General features: G+C 36.4%; 2 protein-coding genes across 2 annotated transcripts in view; one reads left to right on the top strand and one right to left on the bottom strand.

Moving 5' to 3' along the window:
* The window catches only part of otogl (otogelin-like), a 42,270-nt gene extending 20,689 nt beyond the window's left edge, over window positions 1-21,581 (bottom strand). Inside the window, exons 1-31 of the mRNA XM_058751846.1 lie at window positions 21,530-21,581; window positions 20,797-21,127; window positions 20,209-20,251; window positions 19,760-19,805; window positions 19,364-19,442; window positions 18,371-18,463; window positions 17,405-17,559; window positions 17,200-17,321; window positions 16,236-16,441; window positions 15,870-15,994; window positions 15,603-15,709; window positions 14,151-14,257; window positions 13,951-14,076; window positions 13,613-13,721; window positions 12,379-12,425; window positions 11,486-11,631; window positions 11,278-11,410; window positions 10,671-10,848; window positions 10,271-10,395; window positions 9,697-9,906; window positions 9,437-9,602; window positions 9,247-9,321; window positions 8,485-8,528; window positions 7,733-7,907; window positions 7,521-7,628; window positions 6,733-6,871; window positions 2,359-2,493; window positions 2,054-2,200; window positions 1,846-1,965; window positions 1,522-1,638; window positions 1,021-1,177 (exon numbers count right to left, since the gene is read on the bottom strand). Of these exons, the coding sequence (XP_058607829.1) occupies window positions 1,021-1,177; window positions 1,522-1,638; window positions 1,846-1,965; window positions 2,054-2,200; window positions 2,359-2,493; window positions 6,733-6,871; window positions 7,521-7,628; window positions 7,733-7,907; window positions 8,485-8,528; window positions 9,247-9,321; window positions 9,437-9,602; window positions 9,697-9,906; window positions 10,271-10,395; window positions 10,671-10,848; window positions 11,278-11,410; window positions 11,486-11,631; window positions 12,379-12,425; window positions 13,613-13,721; window positions 13,951-14,076; window positions 14,151-14,257; window positions 15,603-15,709; window positions 15,870-15,994; window positions 16,236-16,441; window positions 17,200-17,321; window positions 17,405-17,559; window positions 18,371-18,463; window positions 19,364-19,442; window positions 19,760-19,805; window positions 20,209-20,251; window positions 20,797-20,869 (3,613 nt within the window). The 5' untranslated portion in view covers window positions 20,870-21,127; window positions 21,530-21,581. The remainder of the gene's footprint in view (window positions 1-1,020; window positions 1,178-1,521; window positions 1,639-1,845; window positions 1,966-2,053; window positions 2,201-2,358; window positions 2,494-6,732; window positions 6,872-7,520; window positions 7,629-7,732; window positions 7,908-8,484; window positions 8,529-9,246; window positions 9,322-9,436; window positions 9,603-9,696; window positions 9,907-10,270; window positions 10,396-10,670; window positions 10,849-11,277; window positions 11,411-11,485; window positions 11,632-12,378; window positions 12,426-13,612; window positions 13,722-13,950; window positions 14,077-14,150; window positions 14,258-15,602; window positions 15,710-15,869; window positions 15,995-16,235; window positions 16,442-17,199; window positions 17,322-17,404; window positions 17,560-18,370; window positions 18,464-19,363; window positions 19,443-19,759; window positions 19,806-20,208; window positions 20,252-20,796; window positions 21,128-21,529) is intronic.
* Window positions 21,582-22,294: 713 nt separating this feature from the next.
* Window positions 22,295-24,518, top strand: gcsha (glycine cleavage system protein H (aminomethyl carrier), a). The gene is made up of 5 exons (XM_058751886.1): window positions 22,295-22,511; window positions 22,664-22,743; window positions 22,834-22,897; window positions 23,052-23,183; window positions 23,968-24,518. Exons 1-5 carry the CDS (start codon window positions 22,361-22,363, stop codon window positions 24,063-24,065), a joined length of 525 nt encoding a protein of 174 aa, XP_058607869.1. The 5' UTR covers window positions 22,295-22,360; the 3' UTR covers window positions 24,066-24,518.
* Window positions 24,519-24,554: the final 36 nt, after the last annotated feature.

Here is a 24,554-nt window from a genome sequence, read left to right as displayed (position 1 = left end):
TTTTGCATTAGAAATCTTAGTTTGTCTGTCGGTATTAGGGCCAAATTTTGGTCTCATTTTGGTGTCCTCATCAAATTAAATTTAAAAAAGTGATTTTGTATTAATTAGTGCTGTCGAATGATTAATCGTGATTAATCACATCCAAAATAAAAGTTTTTGTTTACATAATATGTGTGTGTACTGTGTATATTTATTATGTACATATAAATAAACACACATGCATGTATATATTTAAGAAAAATGTTACATTTATATATTAAATATATTTAAATATAATATAAATTATATGAATATAAATATATACATGATAAAAATATACACAGTACACACGCATATATTATGTAAACAAATACTATTATTTTGGATGCAATTAATCATTATTAATCGTTTGACAGCACAATTATAAATAGAAAGCATATTAAATGCAAGTAAAGTGTCTACTTTAATGTTTCAAATAACTTTTGTGAATATAAAATGTCAAAATATGGGTGAAATAATGTTCCATCGTCAATCAGCATAGCAGATACATACTTACGTAAAAATTTAATAACATACACTTATTACAATATATTAAAAAAAAATGTGATCATACTAAATTTCATTATATTTTAAATTGTTAAAAATGTAAGAACTGCTGACAAATGGGTAAAACCTAGTGGTTTGTAGGATAGTGGCAAAGATTAGTAAAGATTTAAAATGACAATTTATTAGTTTTGGGGGGCTGCACTGTGATTCTGTGTGTCTTTTAATGACATCTAATGATTGTGGTTCTATGCCTGACAAGATTTCTTGGTATATGAGCTATTGTTACATTGAATGACATTTAAGTGGGTGTCTTCTATAAATCAAGGAAAAAATGTATGACAGACAGTACACAGGACACATTCTAATTTGAAGCTGTATTAAACTTTAATTGTTTTGATGCTTAAAAACCCCTTTTCATCTTTGACCCATTAACCTCAATGGCAGACAGCACAAACGGGTCAAAAGTTCATTCCTCATGTGTGTGCTTGTACTCACGACACACGCTGGGGGATCTCCAGTTCACTGTGACACCATTTTGACAGCATTTGTGTGCATATGCTGCAATACTGGTGCACAGACATTCACAGTCACCCCCACGGTTGCAGTTGCAGGTGTCTGTCAGACAGTTCTTATAAAACCAGGCCACATCCACCTTTGGGACCACAAGGATTAGTTACACACAATACATGGATCCCTAAAATCCCAATTAGCCTGTCACAAACACACAATTGGTTATGCAACACACACTCAAGACTATTGACTTCCACCTGAATGTGTTAATGGTGGAATGTTCTAGCTTTTCAAACCTTTACAGCCCCCTAGTGGCCAGATTTTGAACGACAAAACCATCTCAAAGCTTCTATCAGAAGGTTCATCGCAGACAGTGTGTGTGTCTTTCTGATGCCGTCTTCCAGCCTGTGTGTGGCTGTGGGTAAGACGTGGCCTTTTTATCTGTAGGCCAAATGTGTTGTAAAACCCCAGAGGAGAGCTGCTCACCACATTGTGACATGGAGCAAATACGTCACTGTAGAGAAGGCCACACTCCCGCTTAGCATACGGCTGCCGACTGAGATCTCCTTCACACGGTCTGTGAACCACAAAGTCGCTCTCACACTGCACATACATAAACACAAGAAAGCTGTTTAGTCAATCTAAATTTCAAGTGTAACTCCAGTGTACAGTACAGTTTACTATGATTCTACACTAGTAAAATTTTACACTACGAATTTCTTTTAAAGAAAAATCTTACTGACTCCAAATTTTTGAACAATAGTGTATATTTAGTGTACTCCAGTCTCATAGTATCCTGAATTGCCATACCTGTCCAACAGCCCAGCTGTCTCCAAAGGCCTGTGCGTTACTGACCTCCATATGTCCAGCTGTGGTCATGTCATTAACTGTTACCATGTCAAAGTTTCCACACAAACCACTCATCTGACCCTAAAAATACAGTCAAATACATTATAATAAGAAATACGGTTTATAGAGTATTAAACTATACTGCTGATTCAGAGAGAATGACTCTGACCTTCCACTGGGGTCCAGCACGAATATGGACAGTGGTCTTGCGGTCCCATAAAATGGTCAGATCTTGAGCAGGAAAGTGGACCACAGTGTAGTATCCTGCACCCCATAGCTGAAACTCATATCCTCTTCCCACAACAGTAGATGAGCTCTGGAGGACAAACACAAACCAATTCAAATCAACACAGACTACAGTAAATACAGACTACAAGATAACATAGAAACTATGTTTAAATTAAATTAAAGTTTCCTAGTTTATGAAAGGACAAATGTGCCATTAATAAAAGATCAGATATATCTTTTACTCACAGGTTTACCAGAGTTGTCACTGAAGTAGATTTTAGTAAGACCAACATAGATGAGCAGGTACTTCATGCAGACAATGCCACTTTCGTAGCAATCTTTATTTTGAGCCATGATGGACACCTCCGTCTCACCAACACTCTACATTTAGATACAAGATCGCAATTATAGTGTGCAATCAATACATGACACTTTATTATTTCTACCTCTGAAAAACAACACATTTCCTTAAGAGTTTTTACAGTTTTTTATGATTGTTTACACACTAAAATAAAAATTTCCACACAATTTGCAAAATTCTACTCCAATGAGCAACACACAATGTCTGCTTCACCCTTTTTGCAAAACATTACACACAGTGATTTGTAAAACTCTACACACATTTTCACACCTTAGACACAGATGAGGATTGTGAGGTTACTTCCTTGTCATTACCACAAAGCCCCGGATTGCCAATGACCACACTAATGAACGAATTGGATAATCACATCCACCAGGTGTGGAAGCACACATGTGCTAATTTGAAAACGCAGCACTCAGGTGTGCTATAAAAGGCAGCAGGTGAGTTCACCTGTCTTCAACAAAAATGGAAGGAGCTAAAAGAAGAAGATGATTGAGAATTGAGAATTGAGAATTGAGAATTGAGAATTGAGAATTGAGAATTGAGAATTGAGAATTGAGAATTGAGAATTGAGAATTGAGAGCTCAAACAGGAGATGGAAGAGAAGGAGATAGAGGAAGAGGCAGAGGCCTAGGAAGAGGTAGAGAAGGACTTGAAGAGTTGATAGAACCTGAACAAAGAAGACGAGGACCAAATTTGACTCAAGAAATCCGTGCAACACTTATTGACCATGTTATCAACCATGGACTGACACTGATGGAAGCTGGACAAAGAGTTCAACCAAATCTCAGCAGAAATACTGTTGCGTCAGTAATTCGGACATTTCATCGAGAAAACAGGTAAGCTAACCACACAGTACACTGAAACTGAAGCTTGCTGTACTTATCATCAATATTGTTTACTGTGACATTTGACAGTAGGCTGCATGTGTGGGGTGTTTTTTTTTTTTTTTTAACATAGGATTGAGGGTCGAGGACACCAAGGTGGAAGGGGCCCTATGTTCACTCGTGCACAAGAGGCCGCCATTGTGAACATGGTTTTGACCAATAATTGTATCAGGCTGCGAGAAATCCAAGCCAACATCAATAACGACCATATTTTCAATAACATCCAATGAGTCTGTCAACATTAGGTCGAATCCTCAAGAAAAATCAAATATACATGAAGCAACTGTATCGGGTACCATTTGACAGAAATTCAGAGAGAGTGAAACATCTGCGCAATGAGTATGTGGAGGTATGTATTGTTCATCTTACTATGGTGTGGCATTGTGCACTGCTCATAATGTTCTGGCACAAAAAATACTGTGCAATAGATATTGAATAGCATCCTATTGTCTTTTACTGTGTTTCAGAGAGTCTTGCAAATGGATGCTGCAGAAATTCAACATGAATTTATATATGTGGATGAGGCTGGATTTAACCTTGCGAAAACAAGAGGGAGAAATGTAATTGGACACAGGGCAATCACCAATGTGCCAGGGCAGCGAGGGGGTAACATCACCCTTTGCGCTGCTATTACACTCACAGCATTAAACCAAGTGGACCAGATGCGTTACATTGTCGTTTGGGACAATGTCTCATTCCATCGGGCTGCTCTGGTCCATAATTGGTTCCATGAACACCCTGAATTTGAAGTCTTATACCTTCCCCCATACTCCCCCTTCCTGAATCCAATAGAATTTTATTTTATTTTTTCAGCATGGCGGTGGAAGGTATACGACCTGCGGCCCTATGACCGTTTGCCCCTCATTCAGGCCATGGAGCATGCCTGTGATCATATCGAAGCAGCTTCTGTGCAGGGGTGGATTCGTCACACGAGGCGACTCTTCCAATGGTGCCTTGCCAATGAAGACACAGCCTGTGATGTGGATGAAATCTTATGGCCTGATCCAGCCAGACGGAGAGATGATGAATGGTTACAGTATTCTTGTAGCTTTTACAGTAGTTTTTCTTCAGAGTCAAAGTGTATGTACTTCATGCAGTAACTTTTATTTGTCTACTTATTTTATGTTTCATTGTTGGTTGATTACCGTAACTGATTATGGTAAGAAGTACTGTAAGTATTGAAATACATACTTGAAATATTCAGTCTGCAGCATCAGTGTTGCAGTGCTCGGTAAGTTTATTGTACACAAATAGGCCTACTTTCTCCCTATATCTCAAACTAATCATGAAGAATGTTGTGGGTTTGTCACCCCCATCTAAATGATCCCTTGCATAACAATGTCTGGCCAAAAATTTAGCACATGCTATTTCGTAAAATTAGTTTTTTTACAAATGTTTTTTATTTATCACAGCAGTGTGAAACTGGCTGCAATAGTGTCTGATCATTGAGGACTGTGTTGGTTAAATGAAAACTAATAGCATTTTCACAAATGTGTATATGTTTTGACTGAAGGGTGTCATTTTGCAAACAATCTAGGAATTATGCAAATTGAGTGCGGTGTTTGGATAATTGATTATATTTTGAAAAAAAGAATCCGGTTTTCAAAATTGCGTGTAAACAATTGAAGAAAAACTGTAAAAGAAATTCATCTTTTTATTCAGTAAGGATGCATTAAATTGATCAAAAAGTAATTTATAATAAGGTATCTGTTTCAAGTAAATAGTGTTCTTTTGAACTTTCTATTCTGAAAAAAATCATGGTATCCACAAAAATATTAACCAGCACAACTATTTTCAACATGGATAATAAGAATTGTTTTTTTGAGCAGCATATTAGAATGATTTCTGAAGGATCATGTGACACTGAATTATGCTGAAAATTCATCTTTGCATCACAGGAATAAATTACATTTTAAAATATTCAAATAGAAAGCAGTTCTTTTAAATTGTAAAAATCTTTCATAACATTACGGTTTTTACTGTATTTTTGATCAAATAAATGCAGCCTTGGTGAGTATAAGAGACTTAATCTTTTGAACGGTAATCCCACCCCAGTCTCATCCCACTGGTTGAGCAAGAAGCTGTTATGTCAGACCTCTCAAACGAACAATGTTTTGAAAGCACCACAGAGCCACTTTGTTTACACTCTTCAGGAAATCTACCAATGAATGTCTTAATTATAGATCTGTATATCTGCATATTAAACTAGGACAAGAGAAAGTTATTTAACATTGAAAAGTGACACATATTTAAATAATCAATGCATTGCTGTATCATATTTTAAGCAACGAAACCTAGTGTGTTGTTGTGAGTGAGTGTGTGTGACTAAAGCCATTTCTTTTTGTCGTGATGGAAAAGTCTGTCCCTCGGGTAGATCAGTAGACTCCTCAGAGAATCGCTGGCCTTTAGGAGACACCAAAGTCTATTCACCTGCATCTTAAGCATCCACACACACATACACAAACGACGCACACATGCATACACACTTTCTCAGTCATTAAGGGCAGTAGCAGGTTGCATTGCGTAGGCTGATAGGGAACAGATTGCTCTTTGTTATGTGCGGCTCTTTGCTGAGTTTCTGTGCTGGGACTGACATTAACTCTGGCTCCATTACCACAGCCCTGTTCTAATTAAAAATCCCCTCTGATTTTCCCAAGATTAGTGGCGGTAGAAGCAGATCTCTTTTCCTGCTACTTTATCCGTCCCTACTGAAGTCCGCAACATGTGAGAGCACACTCTTTGGCCCTTCATTAAAAATTATTCGGTTTAAAGGTGCAACATGTTCAACTGGTGAAACACACCCTTTGTTGAAGACAAACTGGTAAGCACCTCTCCACTTGGTCCTAAGACCAGCACACAAGGCAAACGATCGTCACCGTTTTACAGCACTTGTACACAAAGATATGCTTACTCTTACATTTAAGCTTACCCACACAAAAAAGCACTATTACCACGGTACATGTCCAGAAACCATGGTAAAACTGTCGACCACTGTGGGTTTTTTAAATGGCTGATTGTTATATCTACAGTGGAGGGTGGTAAATATACAGTAATGCCTGTAACCTAAAAATGGTAAATACCATTTAAAAGTTTGGGGTGAATACGATTTTGTTTTGTAAAATACATTATACTTAAATATTATATGCTTTAAATTGATTTTAAAAAAACGACAAGACATTTATAGTGATTACAAAAGATTTCTACATCAAAAAAATGCTGTTCATTTGAATTTACTACTGACCCCAAACTTTCAAACAAAGTATCTAATTTCAAAATAAACAAATATTAGATTTATAGGTCTGCATTTTGGCTATTTAAAAAAAAATGTTTCTAGTGTACCCAAAATCACAAACACACACACTCAGGAAGTACCTTGACCAGGTAGACCTGGCAGTCGCTGACATAATCATACTCCAGGCCATCAAATGTGTGGTAATGTCGGTCGCTGTAAATGGTGCACACCGCTGGACATGGCGAATATGTGCAGTTAAAGAACCCACGATGACACACACTGGAGAGAGCCAGAGAAACCAAGTGAAATGTTACTTAAATATACACACATACTTTACACTATGATTCTTCAATTAGTGGCTTTTCTGATTATTTAAACTATTAAAAAAATATTTAACTGTGCTTCATCTATATTAAAACAACTATCAAATGCGGAATAAAGATGTTATCATGGCCTTTACCAACCATAAATTGAATTTCTTTATAATGCATCATGGTGTGGATTTTTTTTTTTATGACTTGTGATGGTAATGACATTTATCATTTTTGGAAGAAAATAAAGTTTGGGGTTGGTAAGAATTTTTTTTATGTTTTAGAAAAAAGTATCTTATGCTCACCAAGGCTGCATTTATTTGATCAAAATACAGTAAAAATGTAAAGTAAAAATTGATTTATTCCTGTGATGCAAAGCTGAATTTTAAGCATCATTACTCCAGTCACATGATCCTTCAGAAATCATTCTAATATGCTGATTTGGTGCTCAAGACACGTTTTAAAAGTGATTCTGTCATATATAACCTTTCAACACTCTTAATTTGGAAATAGTAATTAGACACACAGACAGGGAACAGAAAAATTCCACTAATTGAAGAACCACCCATTAACAGAAAACAGAATTATGGAAGCTAAGCACACTAAAACAAACTGACCAGCGGTAGCATGGAGTGTCCACGGCCTCTCCAGGGAGATACTCTAGACCGAGCCATGCACAGGGGCAGTTCTCCGGGTAATAGCATTCTCCATTATGAGCCACTAGCCTGCACCAATTGAAGAAGATGGTGTAACATTACATGCTCTGGTGTCAATAGACACACATACTTTTCAAAACATTTGTTCCAAATGCAAAGACGACAGCGATTACCCAGCAGGACATCCACATCCTGGTACACACGGGGTCATGGGAGGGCAGGTCAGGTTCAGCATCAGGTTCCGACAGGTCAGTTCACAGGCCACGCCCACACCTGAAGGTCCACGCCCACTCTGACCCCTGCAGCTATAGTAGACTTTTCCATTGGGACAATCTCCTCTTTCAGGCTCTGAAAAAAAATGGACGGCAAAAGAATGGTTGAAAGAAAGTTTCCATTCTCTTCAACAAGACACATGACTTCAGGTGTCATTTATAACAATGAGGAAAGAGTTGTGTGTCAATGTTTAGCAATTTGAGTTAGGGCTGGGTTCAAATCCATAGTCATGAGTATGAGAAATAGTGATGATTGCACTAACTAATAATTATCAAAAGGAATTAGGGTTAACAGGCAACCAGTTCAATCTAAAAGATTTTAAATCACAGCCAAATCTTGCAATTGAGCAATGTCTTAGTATTTTGTCATTTGAAAAAATCTGGAAAAAAGTCAAAAAGACAAGAAAAAAAAAACAGAAAAACGTGGAATTTGCTATCTCCAACCCCCAAGCCTCCCTCTTTCTTTGTGCATGTGTATCTGAGGTTCAGATCTGTCCAGCATTCAGTCCGCTCAATGCGCTACCTCTGAGGAATGTACTGCTGACCCTCTAAGATGAAAACACTTTTTCCCGGGGAAAATAGAGGTGAAAGTGAATAGAGGGTCAAAAGACTGATGAAATGGAGCAAAGAAAAAATACAAAATAAAAATGTACCTCTCTCTTCAGGAACACACTCCATACGACCATTTCTGCAGAGACTAAAGAAAAATCACATCAATATCCAAAATAAATTATAAAAAATATACAGGTTAAATTAAAAAAAATTAATTAAATAAATAGCACACATTCTTATGTATGGATAATCAGTTTCATATGTTCACCAAGCCTGCATTTATATGATCACAAATACAGTAAAACAGTAATATGTGAGCCTGGACCACAAAACCAGTCATAAGTAGCACAGGTATATTTGTAGCAATAGCCAACAATACATTGTATGGGTCAAAATTATCGATTTTTCTTTTATACCAAAAATCATTAGTATGTTTAGTAAAGATCATGTTCCATAAAGATATGTTGTAAATTTCCTACCGTAAATATATCAAAACTTAATTTTTTATTAGTAATATGCATTGCTAAAGACTTCATTAGGACAACTTTAAAGGTGATTTTCTCAATATTTCGATTTTTTTGCACCCTCAGATTCCAGATTTTCAAATAGTTGTATCTCGGCCAAATATCGTCCTATCCTAACAAATACATCAATGGAAAGCTTATTTATTCAGATTTCAGATTATGTATAAATTGCAATTTCAGAAAATTGACCCTTATGACTGGTTATGTGGTCCAACATATTGTGAAATATTATTATAATTAAACATTACAAGATTAGGAAATGATGCGTTTAGAATTTGAACTCAGCTCTTCAGACCATGCACACCTACACAACAAAATCCTCCATGTCCACACACTCACCATGGTCCAGACGAGCTGAAGGACACTTCACCAGGCTGAAAGACTGAACCCATGAAATAACAGTGACACTGGGAGCTGAAAGGAAACAAGACCCAGTTAGAAAAGGAGAAACTATGTCCTTTTATAAGCTAGTATTCAGAAATTACAAGGCGAGGGTGTGGTTGTTGGCATTTGGGGTATTCAGACATACAGCTGCACACAGTGCTGACGAGCGTGATCGTAGAATGTTCCCTCTGTGCAGCTGCATCCTTCAGCACAGTCGCCATCACACACTTCACCACTGCTGATTGACTGACACGTCTTCCCGCATGCTGATGTGCACGGATGATACATCATCCCTCCTAAACACACCATCCCTACACACAGGCATTCACAAATGACTTCCTAAACATACTCATGCAATAGACAGATAGATAGGCAGACAGAGAGATGTAGGTATGAGCAACGAACCGCACTCAGAGACGTGTGCTCTGAAGTTGATGGTGACATGATGCTTGTTGCAGATGTATGCATAGTGGGACAGAGCAGTGCAGAGGCAGGCGCTGCCACATCGACAGGCCTGGAAGCGGCACTGCTGGTGGTACAAGCTGGGACTAACATACGCATGGCACACCGCAAACACCTCCTCCAAAAGTACATCACACTGGGCAGCATAAAACACTGAAACAAAAACCTTTTTAGCATCACATGAAAGTCTAGAAATCAAATATCAGATTAAATGCTAACATTAGGATAGATAAATTAATTAGAATTTGATTAGGAGGCCACAGAATCCAACAACAATCAGAATCAGAATAGGCTTTATTCACTAAGTGTGTGTAAACACACAAGGAGTTTACTATGGTTTCCAGGAGCTCTCAGTACGTACAAAATTAAATATGTGGAATTAAGAAAATCTTATAGTAAAATAAATTCTAAATAAGCATCTGCACCTATGTACATTTTGGTCTTCTGTAACCTCAGAGCTAATTTTTAGGACAACAATGAATATTGTAACTAATAAGCAAAGTGATAGCCTAAGTACCATTTTGTTGGTTCATTTCACAGGGGTCGATAATAGGAATGTTAACAGGGCTTATGCATGCTGAAGACACTTTCCAGGCGTTGATGTGCAACTGTGGGGTTCCTTCAATCATTCCAGCAGGAGAACTGGAGGATAATAACACATTTACTTACACATCAAGCATTTACATTTATGCATTTGTCAGACACTTTTATTCAAAAATGACTTAACATTGCATTTAAGGTATACATTTTATGAGTTCATGCATTCCCTGGGAATCTAACCTACTCATGTCAAGCACACACTTATTTTAATATAAGAGTTAATATAAGAGACAGCATAATGCAACCCAGAAAGTTATTGAAAGACATTTAAAATGTTTTGCTGAAAGAAATTCTGAGGATCAGCCTCCGTTTCTCACAGGAAATCATCCCGTAGGTTTCCATTGAGGGTCCCACATAGGCCGAGTGTGGAGCCCATCCAGGTGCTGTCTAGCTGAAGGTAGATTCGTCCACCCTGCCAATCATACTGAAACCTCAGGCCAAAGACAGACCGCAGACCCACAAACAAAGATGTCAGCCGGCGAATGTTCACCATGTCTTACAAACAAACAAACAAACAAAAAAAACAAACAAACGGGAAATACAATTTAATCCAATATTTGTTCAAGGAACATAAATATTGAAATGTGTAATTGTAACATTTTTGGTTATTTTTTCATTTGTTTATTGCTCTACTAATAGCTTTTTACTATTCTCTTTATTCCTTTTACTATTATTACATAATCTTACTATTTATAAGCAATTTTAACTAACTAAACGTATATTTATTACTGCATTTCTACGTTCAGAACTGAACCTAGATATGTGAAATAAAAGATAATGAACTGATGAGAAAATTAGAAAATTAGATATGATCTAGGATTGTCCCTCACAGTTTTGCTTTCATCAAAATGAATAGGCTGTCTGCCATTAGAATACATTTACTATTAAAGTACCCTAATACTGATGTAAAACTGAGAACTTTACCATCTGAGTAAGGCAAATTGACAGCCATACTGGCCCCAATTACAACTTCCCCCTCTCTGGTGAGAGTGACCTGCCTGCTGACATCTTCATCCACCACCAGTGCCACTGAGTGGATGCAAGAGTGCTCCTGAGACTGAGAGACAAGAGACTCCATTAAACACAAACAAAACATCTTGATGCCAAACATACCCAGAAACACTCTTCTTACCTCTCCACAGGCTGTGTACTGCAGTGTCACAGTAAACTTGGTGCTGCCGCGGCTCTTCACTAACACATACTGGCAAGAGCCCATGTGCATGAAGATCCGCCCATCAAAAGTGGTCACATGTGCGTCACCCATTACTGTGCATTCCGCTGGGGGTTGAAAAAATAATAATTTAATTCCAAATTCATTTTTGGGAGCACACTTACTTTTTTAAGTTATGCAGCCCCAAAGTACGGTGGCTGAGAGAGCTCAATTTGCTGGTGCTTTTCCTATTTGCATGTGTTTTCTGAAGTTGCAGCGCATTGAGCTCTCTCAGCCACTGTACCAAAGGGAAGATGGTGATGACAAAAATATGAGATGGGAGGAAAAATAATATTTTAATGTTTTTGTGTTTGCTCACAAAAGTTGAGGTTTCCTGAAAAACTTTGTTTTCACTAACAAAACCTTTGCGTTTGTTCATTGCAAACGTTTTGCGCTCCCTTGAGAAACTTTACATAGACATTGCGTTCCTCCAAGGAATTGTGTTCACTTGCAAAACTTGTGTTTACTCAAAAAAGCTTTTGCGTTTACCTACAAAATTGCTGCATTTGCCCGAAAAACTTTGCATTTGTTCACAAAAGTTTTGCACTCCCCTGAGAAACTTTGTATTTGATCACAAAACTTGTTCACACTCGAAAAAACTTTGCATCAGCTTGTTTGCATGAGAAACTTTACATTTGCTAACAAAAGTTTTGTGTTACCCAAGAAAGTTTCTGTTTGCTCATAAAATGTTTGCATTTGCAAAAAAAAAAAACATTTGCTTGCAAAGAAAGTTTCTTGGGTGAACGCAAATGTCTCAGTTGAAAGCTATATCAAAACATTGTGGAAAAATAACTAATAAATAAGTTTTTATTTACCAGTGCAATTGTTCTCTGTGCAGTTCCACACTCCTCCCATACAGACACTGAAAATGCAATTCACATTTGATTAATTCATTAATTGATTTAAATTAGGGCTGGACGATATGGCCAAAATTGATATCACGATATATTTCTTAATTTCGGTCGATACGATATAATTCCGATATCGCTATGAACACTATTTAAAAAAGCCTCATAAGACCTGCCAAGAATGCCCACAACAGATGTCTGTACCTACAAACTTATGAAAAATTAAAAATGGGGGGTGTGATGAAGAACAAATAAATGAATGTTCACCTTTATTTAGCCTTCATACAAACAAGAAATGTGAAATCACTGTCAAATAAACATCTCAGACTCACCTTATTAATATTAATATCTTTAACTTCAAACTATAGGCTAACATACACTACCAGTCAAAGGTTTTTGAACAGTAAGATTTTAGTTTTTTAAAGAATTCTCTTCTGCTCACCAAGCCTGTATTTATTTGATCCAAAATACAGCAAAAACAGTAACATTTTGAAATATTTACCATTTAAAATAACTGTTTTCTATTTGAAAATATTTTAAAATGCAAGTTATTCCTGTGTTTTTAAAGCTGAATTTTTAACATCATTTCTCCAGTCACATGATCCTTCAGAAATCATTCTAATATTCTGATTTGCTGCTCAAAAAACATTTATTATTATGTTGAAAACAGCGGAGTAGAATCTGATTCTCTGCCAGTAGGAGGCGTTCTGAGAGCGTTAGAACTAGCGGTTTCTCCAGTTATGGCTGTAATCTAAGAAGCACCGCTCATGAACGCTACTTTATCAGATAAAATGAAAATGCCATCAAAACTATTCTGAAGACAGTATGTTCCCTTCAGAGATACATTCATATAAATCACCCGCTTTTTGAAACGTGCAGAGCTCATGTTTATTCAACGAAGTCAAACGCCACAAATAAATCAATGTATGGGAAACACTGGTAATGTATATCGAAATTTCGGAAATGTGTTTACAAATCATATCACCGTTATTGAAAAAAATTACATCGCGATACATACTGATATTGAATTATTGTCCAGCCCTAATTTAAATGATTCATGAATCAACACATGACAAGTTCATTTGCTATGGAACAGTTTTCTATTATTAGCTACTACGGTTAACTATAGGTTACAAAATGAAAGAAACACGTTTTGTTTGGTGTTTTAGGTGTAAAAGAGTAAAAATGTGATGTTTCTAACCAGACAGTGCAGCCCTGCTCCAAAACATGACCAAGAGGATATGGTGTACCATGGTACACACAGGGGCACTGAGACACTGCTATACAGGTGCCATTCTGTAAGATCAGACCTGAGAAAAGCCAGAGAGAAAGAGAGCCATGAGTAAAAGAAGTTAACTATAGTTCACTATAAAGAAGTCACTAAAATCATACTAAAGTTAAAATGTTCAACAAATAACTGCAACATGCATTCTGAAGTGCCCTAAACTGCTTATTTATGTAGTCCTTATAATAGCAAACACTCACAAATATTATGATTTTTAAGCCCATTTATGCATCTGATTATGGGTCTTACTGTACCATCTGGGCAGTAGCATCCATCCAGACAGTGTAGATTGGTTCCCAAACACTCTTTCTCAAACGTGCATGTAGGTGGGCAGCAGCTGATACAGTCTCTGTGGACAAAACTATCCTCACATCCGTCCGCTGAAACACAAACATATCACATCACAAGCTACAACATTTATGGCATGCGTTTCCTTTATGAAAAGCCAACTGACCGCATGTAGGAAAACTGTCCCTCCATTCTCTGACGGGGTATCCCACATGAGAACAGGCCCTGGTGTACTCAACAAGAGTCCGACAAAATGTCTCCTCATCATCTGAACTAGAAATTAAAAAAAAAAAAAAAAAATAATTAAATGTCATTAGGCACTAAAAAGCCAAAAGTACAAATGGTTCTAAGAAAGAACATAGGGGAAAAGTCAGTTCTTTCAGTATGGTGATATGAGACTGTAAGAGCACTACAGCTGCAAGTTCAACATGCTCTTGCAACCTGATCCTCTCACTACCTCCTCAATCAACAGTTGAGTCTGAATTTGTTCATAAACTCCAGTAGCTATTTCATCACTGTAATCAATACACACACACACACAAACTCTTACAAATTCTAGTACAAGCACAAACACATGTATGCACACACATACCTATAGTATAGGCTACATATATTCACAAGCACTCTTTCTGCGGCTTTTGCCATATGCAAGGCATTTTCATTACTATAATTAACATAATCCTGTTGGAATTGGGAGGTGTAGAATGCTGGAAATAAGCTAGGGAGGAAAAAATATTCAAGAAGGGAGAGAGACAGAGAGAAATTCTTATTCTAATTAAAATCCTAAATGTAAGAAACAGAAATGTTCAATATTATCATTAGCACGAAGATTGATATTAATACTGTTAGTATGCTACAATTAGTCATCTGACTTTAAGTTCACTATGTTTATTTTCTACAGTCATGTTCCCACATTTTAAGCTAATAATTGCAAAAGATCAAATTACAGAATTCCCAATGAATTTTAGTTCTAAGACAACTGGCCTTAAAGTTCCAGTGATCCAAAGAATGCTGAAATTTTAAAAATAAGTTTTATATCAGTCTTCTTATTGTTACCTAAAAATAAACTATTAAAAATATGAATGTCGTCATTCATTTATTTTAATTATTTATTAACTAAAATAAAGATAAAATTAAATTAAATTCAAACATTACTTCAGAAAAATTTTGATTTGGCAACTGAAATTAAATAAGTTGAAATTGAAGGACTAAAATTACTAAAACTAAAATGGAAATAAAAATAAATGTAATTAATATTAAAAAATGTAATAACTTGAATTAAACATTTCTAAAAATTAAACTGAAAACTGAAAATTAATATTAACAAATCCTATATTATATAAATAATACTGTAGATAAAACTGATGAAAAAAGTCTATCAAACAAGTCTAAGGCGATCTCTCAGTCTAGCAAAATATGGTAAGGCCTGTCAGTTTAGATGGTTTTAGAGTGTTTTTAGACCAGCAAACTGACCAGCTAAACAGCAGTTTGGTCCGGCCGGGAGACCAGTTAGTACCGCTTAATCCAGCTAAGATCAGCACTCCACCTTTAGCTTGTTTTTTCAGCAGGGTTTAACTTCAGTTACACCATTTAGACAAAAGCACCACACTTGACTTACACACACATGTCCGAAACACAGCTGGCGACAAATGGATTTGGGTCAATGTTCTCATGGCAGGAGATGAAAGGAAAGAAAAGCAATGCGCTGCACTTCTCAATGGCATCCTGCTCAGATAACACACAAACAGGCAAAGTTGCAAAAACACATTTTAAGTTAAATAATCAAAAACATTGTCATAGAAATATTTTCTTTTTTTAAACTATCATACATTCTAAGAGCCATTTAGCTCAGTTCAAAGCCATTATGCAGTGCGTGAAAGCGTACATCCATATCTGATTCAGATGAGCAAGGTCCAGGGAAATCATCATCAACCTCAGGACAGGGTCTCTCTTGGGGCAAATCTACTGCCCAGCTGTTCCCAAATTCAGCAATGTCGTCAGAGACTATACCTAACAGTGCAAAATGCAAAGCATGAAGGACACCATAATACACTTGTTCCAACAGAAATGATAAAATCCTGTTTCTTAAGAATTAAATTGCCCCTAAAATGTTACAACTCATCTTTAAATAGACAAGAGTGGGATGGTAGTGTTCAGACTGAGTATCCAACTCTGCTCAGATTTGATATAATTGTCCTGAATTTGCTGCTGACTGAGATGATGAGTGTGTATCCGGGCCTGTTTGTCTCACCGCGGCTGCTACTGAGATCATCCGATCCGTCATCATTATAGTTTCCACACAGACCACAAGGCCTTCCTTTGTATGCTTCGGTCATTTTGAGGTAGACTCCAGAGCTCCCGTCCCACGCCAGAGAGAAGCCAAACGTGCTCTTCACCAGGATATAGTCAGCCAAGCGCTCAATGAAAACATTACGCACTGTCTGTGGCAGACTCAGTCTGAATAAATGCATAAGAAATAGACAAAAAACACAAGAATTTGTATATCAAGTATGATATTGAAATGTGTTGCCTGGGACTTTTTTGGATATTTTATCATCATCATGCTATCATGACCTAAAAGCTATTTAATGCCAAAAGTGGCCAAGGTTTTGAATGTTCTCTGACAAAACAAACACATTAAACCGAATCATTTATCTCTCAATCAGCATATTTTTTCTTTAATACCTGTAGTTTTTTTTGTTAATTCATCCAAGATTTCAAAAGTCTGGGGTCATTAAGACTTTAATGGTTTCGAAAAAGAGGTCTCTTACCCTAAAGGGTGCATTTATTTAATCCAAAATACAGTAAAAACAGTATCACCTTGAAATATGATAATAATTTAAAAGAACAGTTTTCTATTTTAATATATTTGAAAATGTGATTTATTTCTTTTATGCAAAGCTGCATTTTCAGCATCATTACTCCAGTCTTCAGTGTCACATGATCCTTCAGAACTCATTCTAATCATGCTGATTTTCTGCTCAAGAAATATTTCTCATTATCAATCTAAAAAAAAGGTGCTGGTTAATATTTTTGTGGAAACTGTGATGGACTTTTTCATGATTCTTTAAAGAACAGAAAGACCAAAAGAACAGCATTTATTTTAGAAATCATTTGTAACATTATAAATGTCTTTACTATCACTTTTGAGTAATTTAATGCATCCTTGCTAAATAAAAGTATTAATTTAACATTAATAAAATGTCCAAACTCACCTATGTCCTCCCTTTAGCACCTGATAACCACTAATATAGATTTCCTCTTCATTTGGGAAGAACAGACTCAGACCGCGTGGACATGAATACACTGAACCTCTACATGAACGACTGTTATGAACCTGCCAAAGAGAAATAAATTAGCAATGCAGGTATCAAAAGAAAAACATACATAGCAAACAGACCTGGCACAGCTGTAACTTACCCACACCGTATACTGGGGCTCTGTGGAATGGCAGTCTTTGGCCAGGATATACGAACAGGTTCCAGGGAAGTAGTAATACATTCCATCAAAGGTCTCAAAATGATGCTGACCCCATGAACGGCAAATCCCATCCCTGTCCTGACCATGGTTGGGAACTGACACACAAAAAAAGACAAAAATCTTCTATACAAAAAAACTATTGTGGTGGTAGGTCCTTGTAATACTATAGAATTATGGGACTGAATGATTACAAATATGTGCACCGGTTTGGAGAAGACTCATTTGCTCATCATCTATTTGATCAGAAATACAGTATAAATATTAATACTATGAAATTTGAATCTATTTTAAAATGTAATTTATTCTGTGATGACAAAGCTGAATTTTTAGAAACCATAACTCCAGTCTTCAGTGTCACATGATCCTTTAGAAATCATTCTAATATGCTGATTTGCTGGTCAAGAAACATTTCTGATTATTATCAATGTTGAAAACAGTTGTGGTTAATATTTTCGTGGAAACAAATATTTTTTGTTAGTGATTATTCAACCATTTAATTCAATATTTGTGACCCATGTAATCAATGCCCCGTTGGGCATGTAATCAGTATAGCTTATATGAATACTGTATACGTAGTAACCTGTTATTCTGTTGGTCATACCAGCTGCCTGGCTTTATAATGCGTGGTTAATTAAACACACATACAGAGCTCTTTGTGACCAGCAATCTATTCCCAGAACATCAGTAATCCAATGCTACCAAATGCAGAAAGACATAGTCATGTAGATTAACTGGAACCAGTGAGTAATGCCACTTGAATTCTAGTAATTAAATTCAGGGTTCCTTCATCCACATTTAATGGTCAGCACTGGGTGGCAGATGATAATATCAGACCGTACCTTTCTATAATTACATGGAGACAAGTTTCATTTTGAACTTAATATAACTTCAGTGTGTGCTTCTTACTGATTTGACAGCGATCCCCGAGACCCTGGAACTGAGCACAATCACAGCGTCCTTCTTCCTGGCACCAGCCACCATTAAGACACCCACAATATTCTACAACACAAACAAACACAAAAAGGTACATTGCACAAAGCATTAATATGAAACTTCAAATTATGGGCCAAGCACTGAAGGTGAATAGCTCCAGCGTTTTTGTTGTGACAGATCTTTGATTTTCCTTTGCTTGGCAGTCTAAAGCAACCTAAAGGACCATATAGTCGGTTTAGAATAGTTCACTGTTCATCTTTGGGATCTCCTACTCAAAGCTTCCAAAGCCTCCAACTTTCTGAATTGAACTTTTACTTTTGAACCCTTTGGCTTAGAAACAGTTTCTTGCTCCTTTGTATTTCTTTGCTCATGTAGAGTTCAGCAAAATCATTCATTTAAATGTCTAAACATTAAATTGACCACTAGTTTTTGGATACTCCCAGTGTTATTTTAGCATCGAAATACTATTATAGTTTCAATTATATACTGTATATATATATATATATATATATATATGTGTGTGTGTGTGTGTGTTTAATTCAAATAAATTTTGTATTTTCTGTTTTCTTTTCCATTTTAGTTTTGTTGTGTTTTTGTTATTTTTATTAGCTACTGATTTTTGAAAAAAATGTCTATATAGTTTTTATTAATTTTAAAATATTTCCTTTCAGAATTTTTTTTAACTAACAATTTTTAATGGTTTCCGTTAACTATAATAACCCTGCATGATCCTTTATCCTTTAAATTCATTATTGGTAAAAATAAATCTAAAATCATTTGGCTTCAGATGACCAAATCACACAAAGTTTAATTCTCAATGAAGCTGAGAGTGGCTTAACTTCACAAAACATTTGTTTATTGAAATATAACTTTCTTAATTGATGTTTCTAGCATGTAAACTCAAGTGAGACTGTACATATCTCTGCAAATCGTACAGTATGTGTTTGAGTATGCACAGTATAATACCTGTTGATGCATCTCTCGCTGTATAATTATGAAGAACTCTTCGTGGGAGAGCTGAATCAGACAGCACAGTGCTAAGGGTCTGCAGAGAAAAAAAAAAAAACAGTGCTAAGAATTTGTCAAGTGCGTAGGTCTATTGCCTTATAGTGGCAACAGTACCATGTCTAGCCACTAAGCCATGTTGGTGAACCTGTCTTGGCATTCCTTCACATGGTTTTGCCACTGCAGACATTTGGGAGTGGAGCTTTCAGTGGCTGTAGCATTTGTGTAAACTTCACAAAGACAGCTTTGTCAGCACTGAGAGTGTATCTCAGTATTTGTGAGTGTGTGTGTGTGTGTGTGCGTGTGTGTGTGGTTACTGCACTCTGTCCCTTGTCGCTTTCTCTTAGGTATACTCACCTCTTCACGGAAGAGATCCCGTTTCTGCCGCAGTGCATTAACCCTCCTTTTAAAAGTGGCACAAAGAGAGCAGTATTAAAAGTGCGGCGACTGTGAGACTAAAGGTTCAGAAACACTTAAGATGCCATACAGACACAGTCACGCTGATGGACTGCATGATTCTCAAGGAACTGGTTTAATGGTTACTGCAAAACATTAGACCAAACACTTAACATCTTATCAGTGATTACGTGTAGAACTTGACACTATCTCTCTGCCCAAAACCTCCATGTAATAGCGGATGTTTGATAGGGTTCACCAGTTTTGATAGGGTTCACCAGTTCACCATAATCAAACAGCAATCTATGCTCAACATGTTTAAAAAATCTAAAACCATTATGATCATATACCTAGCCATCAGCATCACAAAGTCATCAGCATCAGAACAAGATACGTCTAAAACCACATACCTGGGTAGTTTATTTTCTGAGTTTGATTCCTGGCAAATAAATCCTGTCAAAAGCAAAATTATATAAACAAAACTCATGCATATTTATAAAATTATCTTATCAACCAAGTTTAGTCTGTAAATACAGCATAGGATCAAAACAAAACTTTATTTTTAGTAAATTCTTGAATAAGTACATAAAAGTCTATTATGCTTAGTATACACCAAACGTTTTGAAGGCTTATTTTTAAGTTTTTCAAAGCTTAAGATAGATTTACGTAATTCATAATTCACAAATGACATAAATGACATCCAATATAGCAAACCCCCTAAAAAACTGTACCATTGTAAACTTTTTTAAAAGTTTTTTTTTACAATTTATAAATTAATATGGGACGTTTCTCAACGTTTTTAAAATGTTTTTGTTATTTTGTTGAATGTATTATGACTAAAACAATGTTACCACAATTTCACTGTTGAATAAAAAATTAAGTATTTCAGGAAAACTATGGTACCATAGTAGATTTTATAAGGGCCAACTGCAAAGTGTACATTATCAATTCATAAAAATCTAAAATTCAGAATTATTCAAAATTAAAATTATACTTACCTTGAAGCACAAATAGCTTGAAAATGAAAAGTGTACAGAGTGAAAACAGTTGAATGTCCCGCTGTTCGTTCATCTCAGAGCGACGGGCGTCCTTCAATGATCAATAAATGAGTTTCATTTTAGGAGGATCGATTGAAATTCTCCTTCAGAAAAAGATTCTTATAGGATTAATCAAGTTAAAATCTCTGAGGTACGATTAACAAACTGATTTGTCCCAGAGTAGTGAAGGATAAACGTCCATCTTCTGTACAGTCAGAGGAGGATGATGTACCTGCGCGCTCCTGCGGCATCAGGAGGACGGAGCGCACCTGCGCGCAGGTAACTCATCTACCTGAAGCACGGAACGACATATAGATCAGATGATATCCCAGTCACAGGTGAAGTACTCTGAAAACTTTCATTTAACTTCACAATGGTTTAGACAGCACAGTCAGTGGATATGATTATCTATAGCCTATTTTTTCATATTTTAATCTTTATCGAGTATGAGGGTATTGTCTTGCTCAGTGTCACAATGGTGATTGATCACCGGTGGCAAATATTAAACCAAATTTTCATAAAAGAGTCGATGAAACCACTGCGATACATCCTCTCAAAGTAATTCAGTGACTTTCAATGGGGAGGAGGGGGTTTCTCGAGACTGTCCAAGTAGTGCCCCTCTAAACAAACACTTTTTGTGATATACTTGCCATATAGAATTATGCTACATAAAATATGATAATACACTACTTACATTTCGTCCGTTACAGATCCTCACTGAAAGCTCTAGAGCAGCCTGTTGTTTCTATGGTTACGTGTTGACTCGCGACTTTAGTTCGCGCGCGTCTATTTACTGCGCTAAACGTAATCTTAAAATGTAAAGTTTTGCGGTTATTAAAATTATATTACGCATTATTGAATCATTTTCAAAGGGTCGACATTTTAAGGAAATTTCTGTCGTTATAATTTTAGAAAACAGATTTGCTAAATAGTTAAAATGTCAAAACACATTTTATCATCCTTTCTCTGCATTATATGAATCTTATGATAAATGGGTAGGCCGACTTAAGTAAAAATTATTTCTACAAATTTGTAAAAATCTGTTTACTTCCTTGTAACGTACTCAAGCAGTGTGACATGCTGTACTTAATTAGGACATAATTATATTTAAAAATATTTATATCTATAGTTTTATGATCTTACATATAATTAAGAGGCTACATGGATTATTTGTACTAAAATGGCTTTTTATGTGAATTTCACAAAAGCAAAATGTGATTAAAATAGTAACCAGTTACAACATTTTGAAATATACACTTTTGACAATATAAAAATACATAAACAACGCAAAATCCTTATGTTGTTGCCTTAAAAAGAATGCCCATTTTATTTTTCGACTATCCGGTTATGGTTATAGATATAGATATAGATATAGACACACATAAGACAAATTATTCACTAGATACATTTTCCCTCCAACACAAACACAAACACCTCAAAGCACTGCTTTGGCTCGCATAGGTCATTCGAATAATGACATCATCGAGGCGCGCCGGCGTCCATTAATGTTTGCGTACGGGGAATAATGGCGATGTGCACAATATTACGATATGCTTCTGTTAGTTTGACCTCCTCTTTACTTCGACTGTCAAACAGAAACGCTCTGACTCCAGCTAGACTGCTGGCGAGGGCATGCTATAAAAGACCCCTGAGCACCACCACTCGATTTTGCGCAGGTATTCAAACTTATGAATGCTTACAGGCGACTCGCATGAAAGTTTAGATCTGTCTATCGGTGCACTGATGCTGCAATCATTTTCAAATGCTATAGTAGTGATAAACTCAGAACGAACTATATTTGTTTTACCCTTTCTCTGTCATTCTGCAGCACTGAAGTTCACAGACAAACACGAGTGGGTTCGCGTGGACAGTGGTGTGGCAACAGTGGGCATCAGTAATTTTGCACAGGTTAGACTGGTTATTAAAGCATAATTTTTATAGGAAGAGGTGTTTTTGGACTATGTAGGATGTATTGTCATGGGTTTATCATTTTCTCAGGAGGCACTGGGGGACGTGGTCTACTGTGGGCTCCCTGAAGTTGGTGCAAAGTTATCACAGTCTGGTAACTATTCTTGCTCTGGAGAATACTGCTTTTGAAAAACTTGTATCTTACTGTGCTCTTTACATAACTATTTATAACAAAATACAGTTATTTGTTAGTAGTAAATCAAGCAAATATTATGATCAGTTATTATTTATTGATATCTGTACCATAGATGAATTTGGTGCTCTGGAGAGTGTTAAAGCAGCGAGTGAGTTGTACTCTCCTCTGACGGGGGAGGTGACAGATGTCAATGACGCCTTGGCAGACAACCCAGGACTGGTCAACAAATCTTGTTATAAAGACGGTGAGACATTACTTCAAACTCATTTGGACTCAAACTGGCATGGAATCTTTCAATTTAAAGGAATAGTTCACCCAAAAATGAAGAAGAACCCACCATCAAGCCATCCAAGATTTAGATGAGTTCTTCATCGGAACAGATTTGCAGAAATGTAGCATTACATCACTTGCTCACTAATGGATCCTCTGCAGTGAATGGGTGCCGTCAGAATGAGAGTCCAAACAGCTGATTAAAAACATCACAATAATCCACAAGTAATCCACACCACTCCATTCCATCAGTCATCAGTCTTGTGAAGCAAAAAGCTGCATATTTGTAAGAAACAAATCAATCATTAAGATACTATCATTTTGAATCCAAAATATGAGTCCATAATCCATTATAACACTCCTGCAGGGAAAAAGTCCATCACCTGTTGTCTATATTTCTATATTTTTATTTTTTGGTCTTGATGGATTTGTTTCTTATAAACATGAAGCTTTTCGATTCACAAGGTATTAATTGATAGACTGGTGTCTTGTGGATTACTTGTGAATTATTTTGTTGTTTTTATCAGCTGTTTGGACTTTCATTCTGACGGCACCCATTCACTGCAGAGGACCCATTAGTGAACAAGTGATGTAATGCTAAATTTCTCCAAATCTGTTCAGATGAAGAATAAAAACTCATCTACATCTTGGATGGCCTGAGGGTGAGTACATTTAAGTCTTGTGATCAGATTTAAGTAATAGTTTTGTTTTTTTTTAATTTGCATTTTGTCTTTATTATATCCGTGTTTTGTTCACAGGCTGGCTGATGAAGATGACCGTATCTATTCCTGAGGAATTGGATGGACTGATGGATGAAGCTGCTTATGAAAGATACATCAAATCTATGGAGGACTAGAGTGTGCTGCTGGCATGTTATATGGCATATGGGGGAGAATTTAAAAACAATCAATTAAGGAATGTTTATAGTAGTTGATTTAGTTTAGATGTTCTCCTAAATTACATTTTCCCATCCACCCATACCCAGCTGCTGGAGGGGACCACATGGACACAGCATTATGCACTTCGCTTGCAAAACAACAAGCAAACCTGGTTGGATTGAGCCAGTTACTGTATGTAGCCACAGAGACACAGCCGATGTAACAGTTTCATCTCTTTTGTAGATGTTACACTGTTCCTGTAAAAGCATGTCATTGCTTGGAATAAGCTACAAATAAAATGTGGAAGTACGAATGACACCCAATGTCCAGTCTGAGGACAGCTATGAAATCTTTGTTAGATTTAAGGACTCATGACTCAGTTAAAAGTGATTAACATTAATTAACAACATTAAACAACTATTTAAAACACTTATCTGCTTTAAATTGTTTTATTGCATTAGGAATCT

This window comes from Onychostoma macrolepis, chromosome 18 (genome assembly GCF_012432095.1).
Source record: "Onychostoma macrolepis isolate SWU-2019 chromosome 18, ASM1243209v1, whole genome shotgun sequence".
Classification (NCBI taxonomy): domain Eukaryota; kingdom Metazoa; phylum Chordata; class Actinopteri; order Cypriniformes; family Cyprinidae; genus Onychostoma; species Onychostoma macrolepis.
The sequence above is the reverse complement of the archived record's forward strand: the minus strand, read 5'-3'. Positions and strand labels throughout refer to the sequence as shown.

Coding starts and splice junctions, on each gene's coding strand:
- gcsha (XM_058751886.1), top strand. CDS start 22,361: ATGGCGATGTGCACAATATTACGATATGCTTCTGTTAGTTTGACCTCC. Junction 22,512..22,663: donor CACCACTCGATTTTGCGCAG/GTATTCAAACTT, acceptor GTCATTCTGCAG/CACTGAAGTTCACAGACAAA. Junction 22,898..23,051: donor TGCAAAGTTATCACAGTCTG/GTAACTATTCTT, acceptor TCTGTACCATAG/ATGAATTTGGTGCTCTGGAG.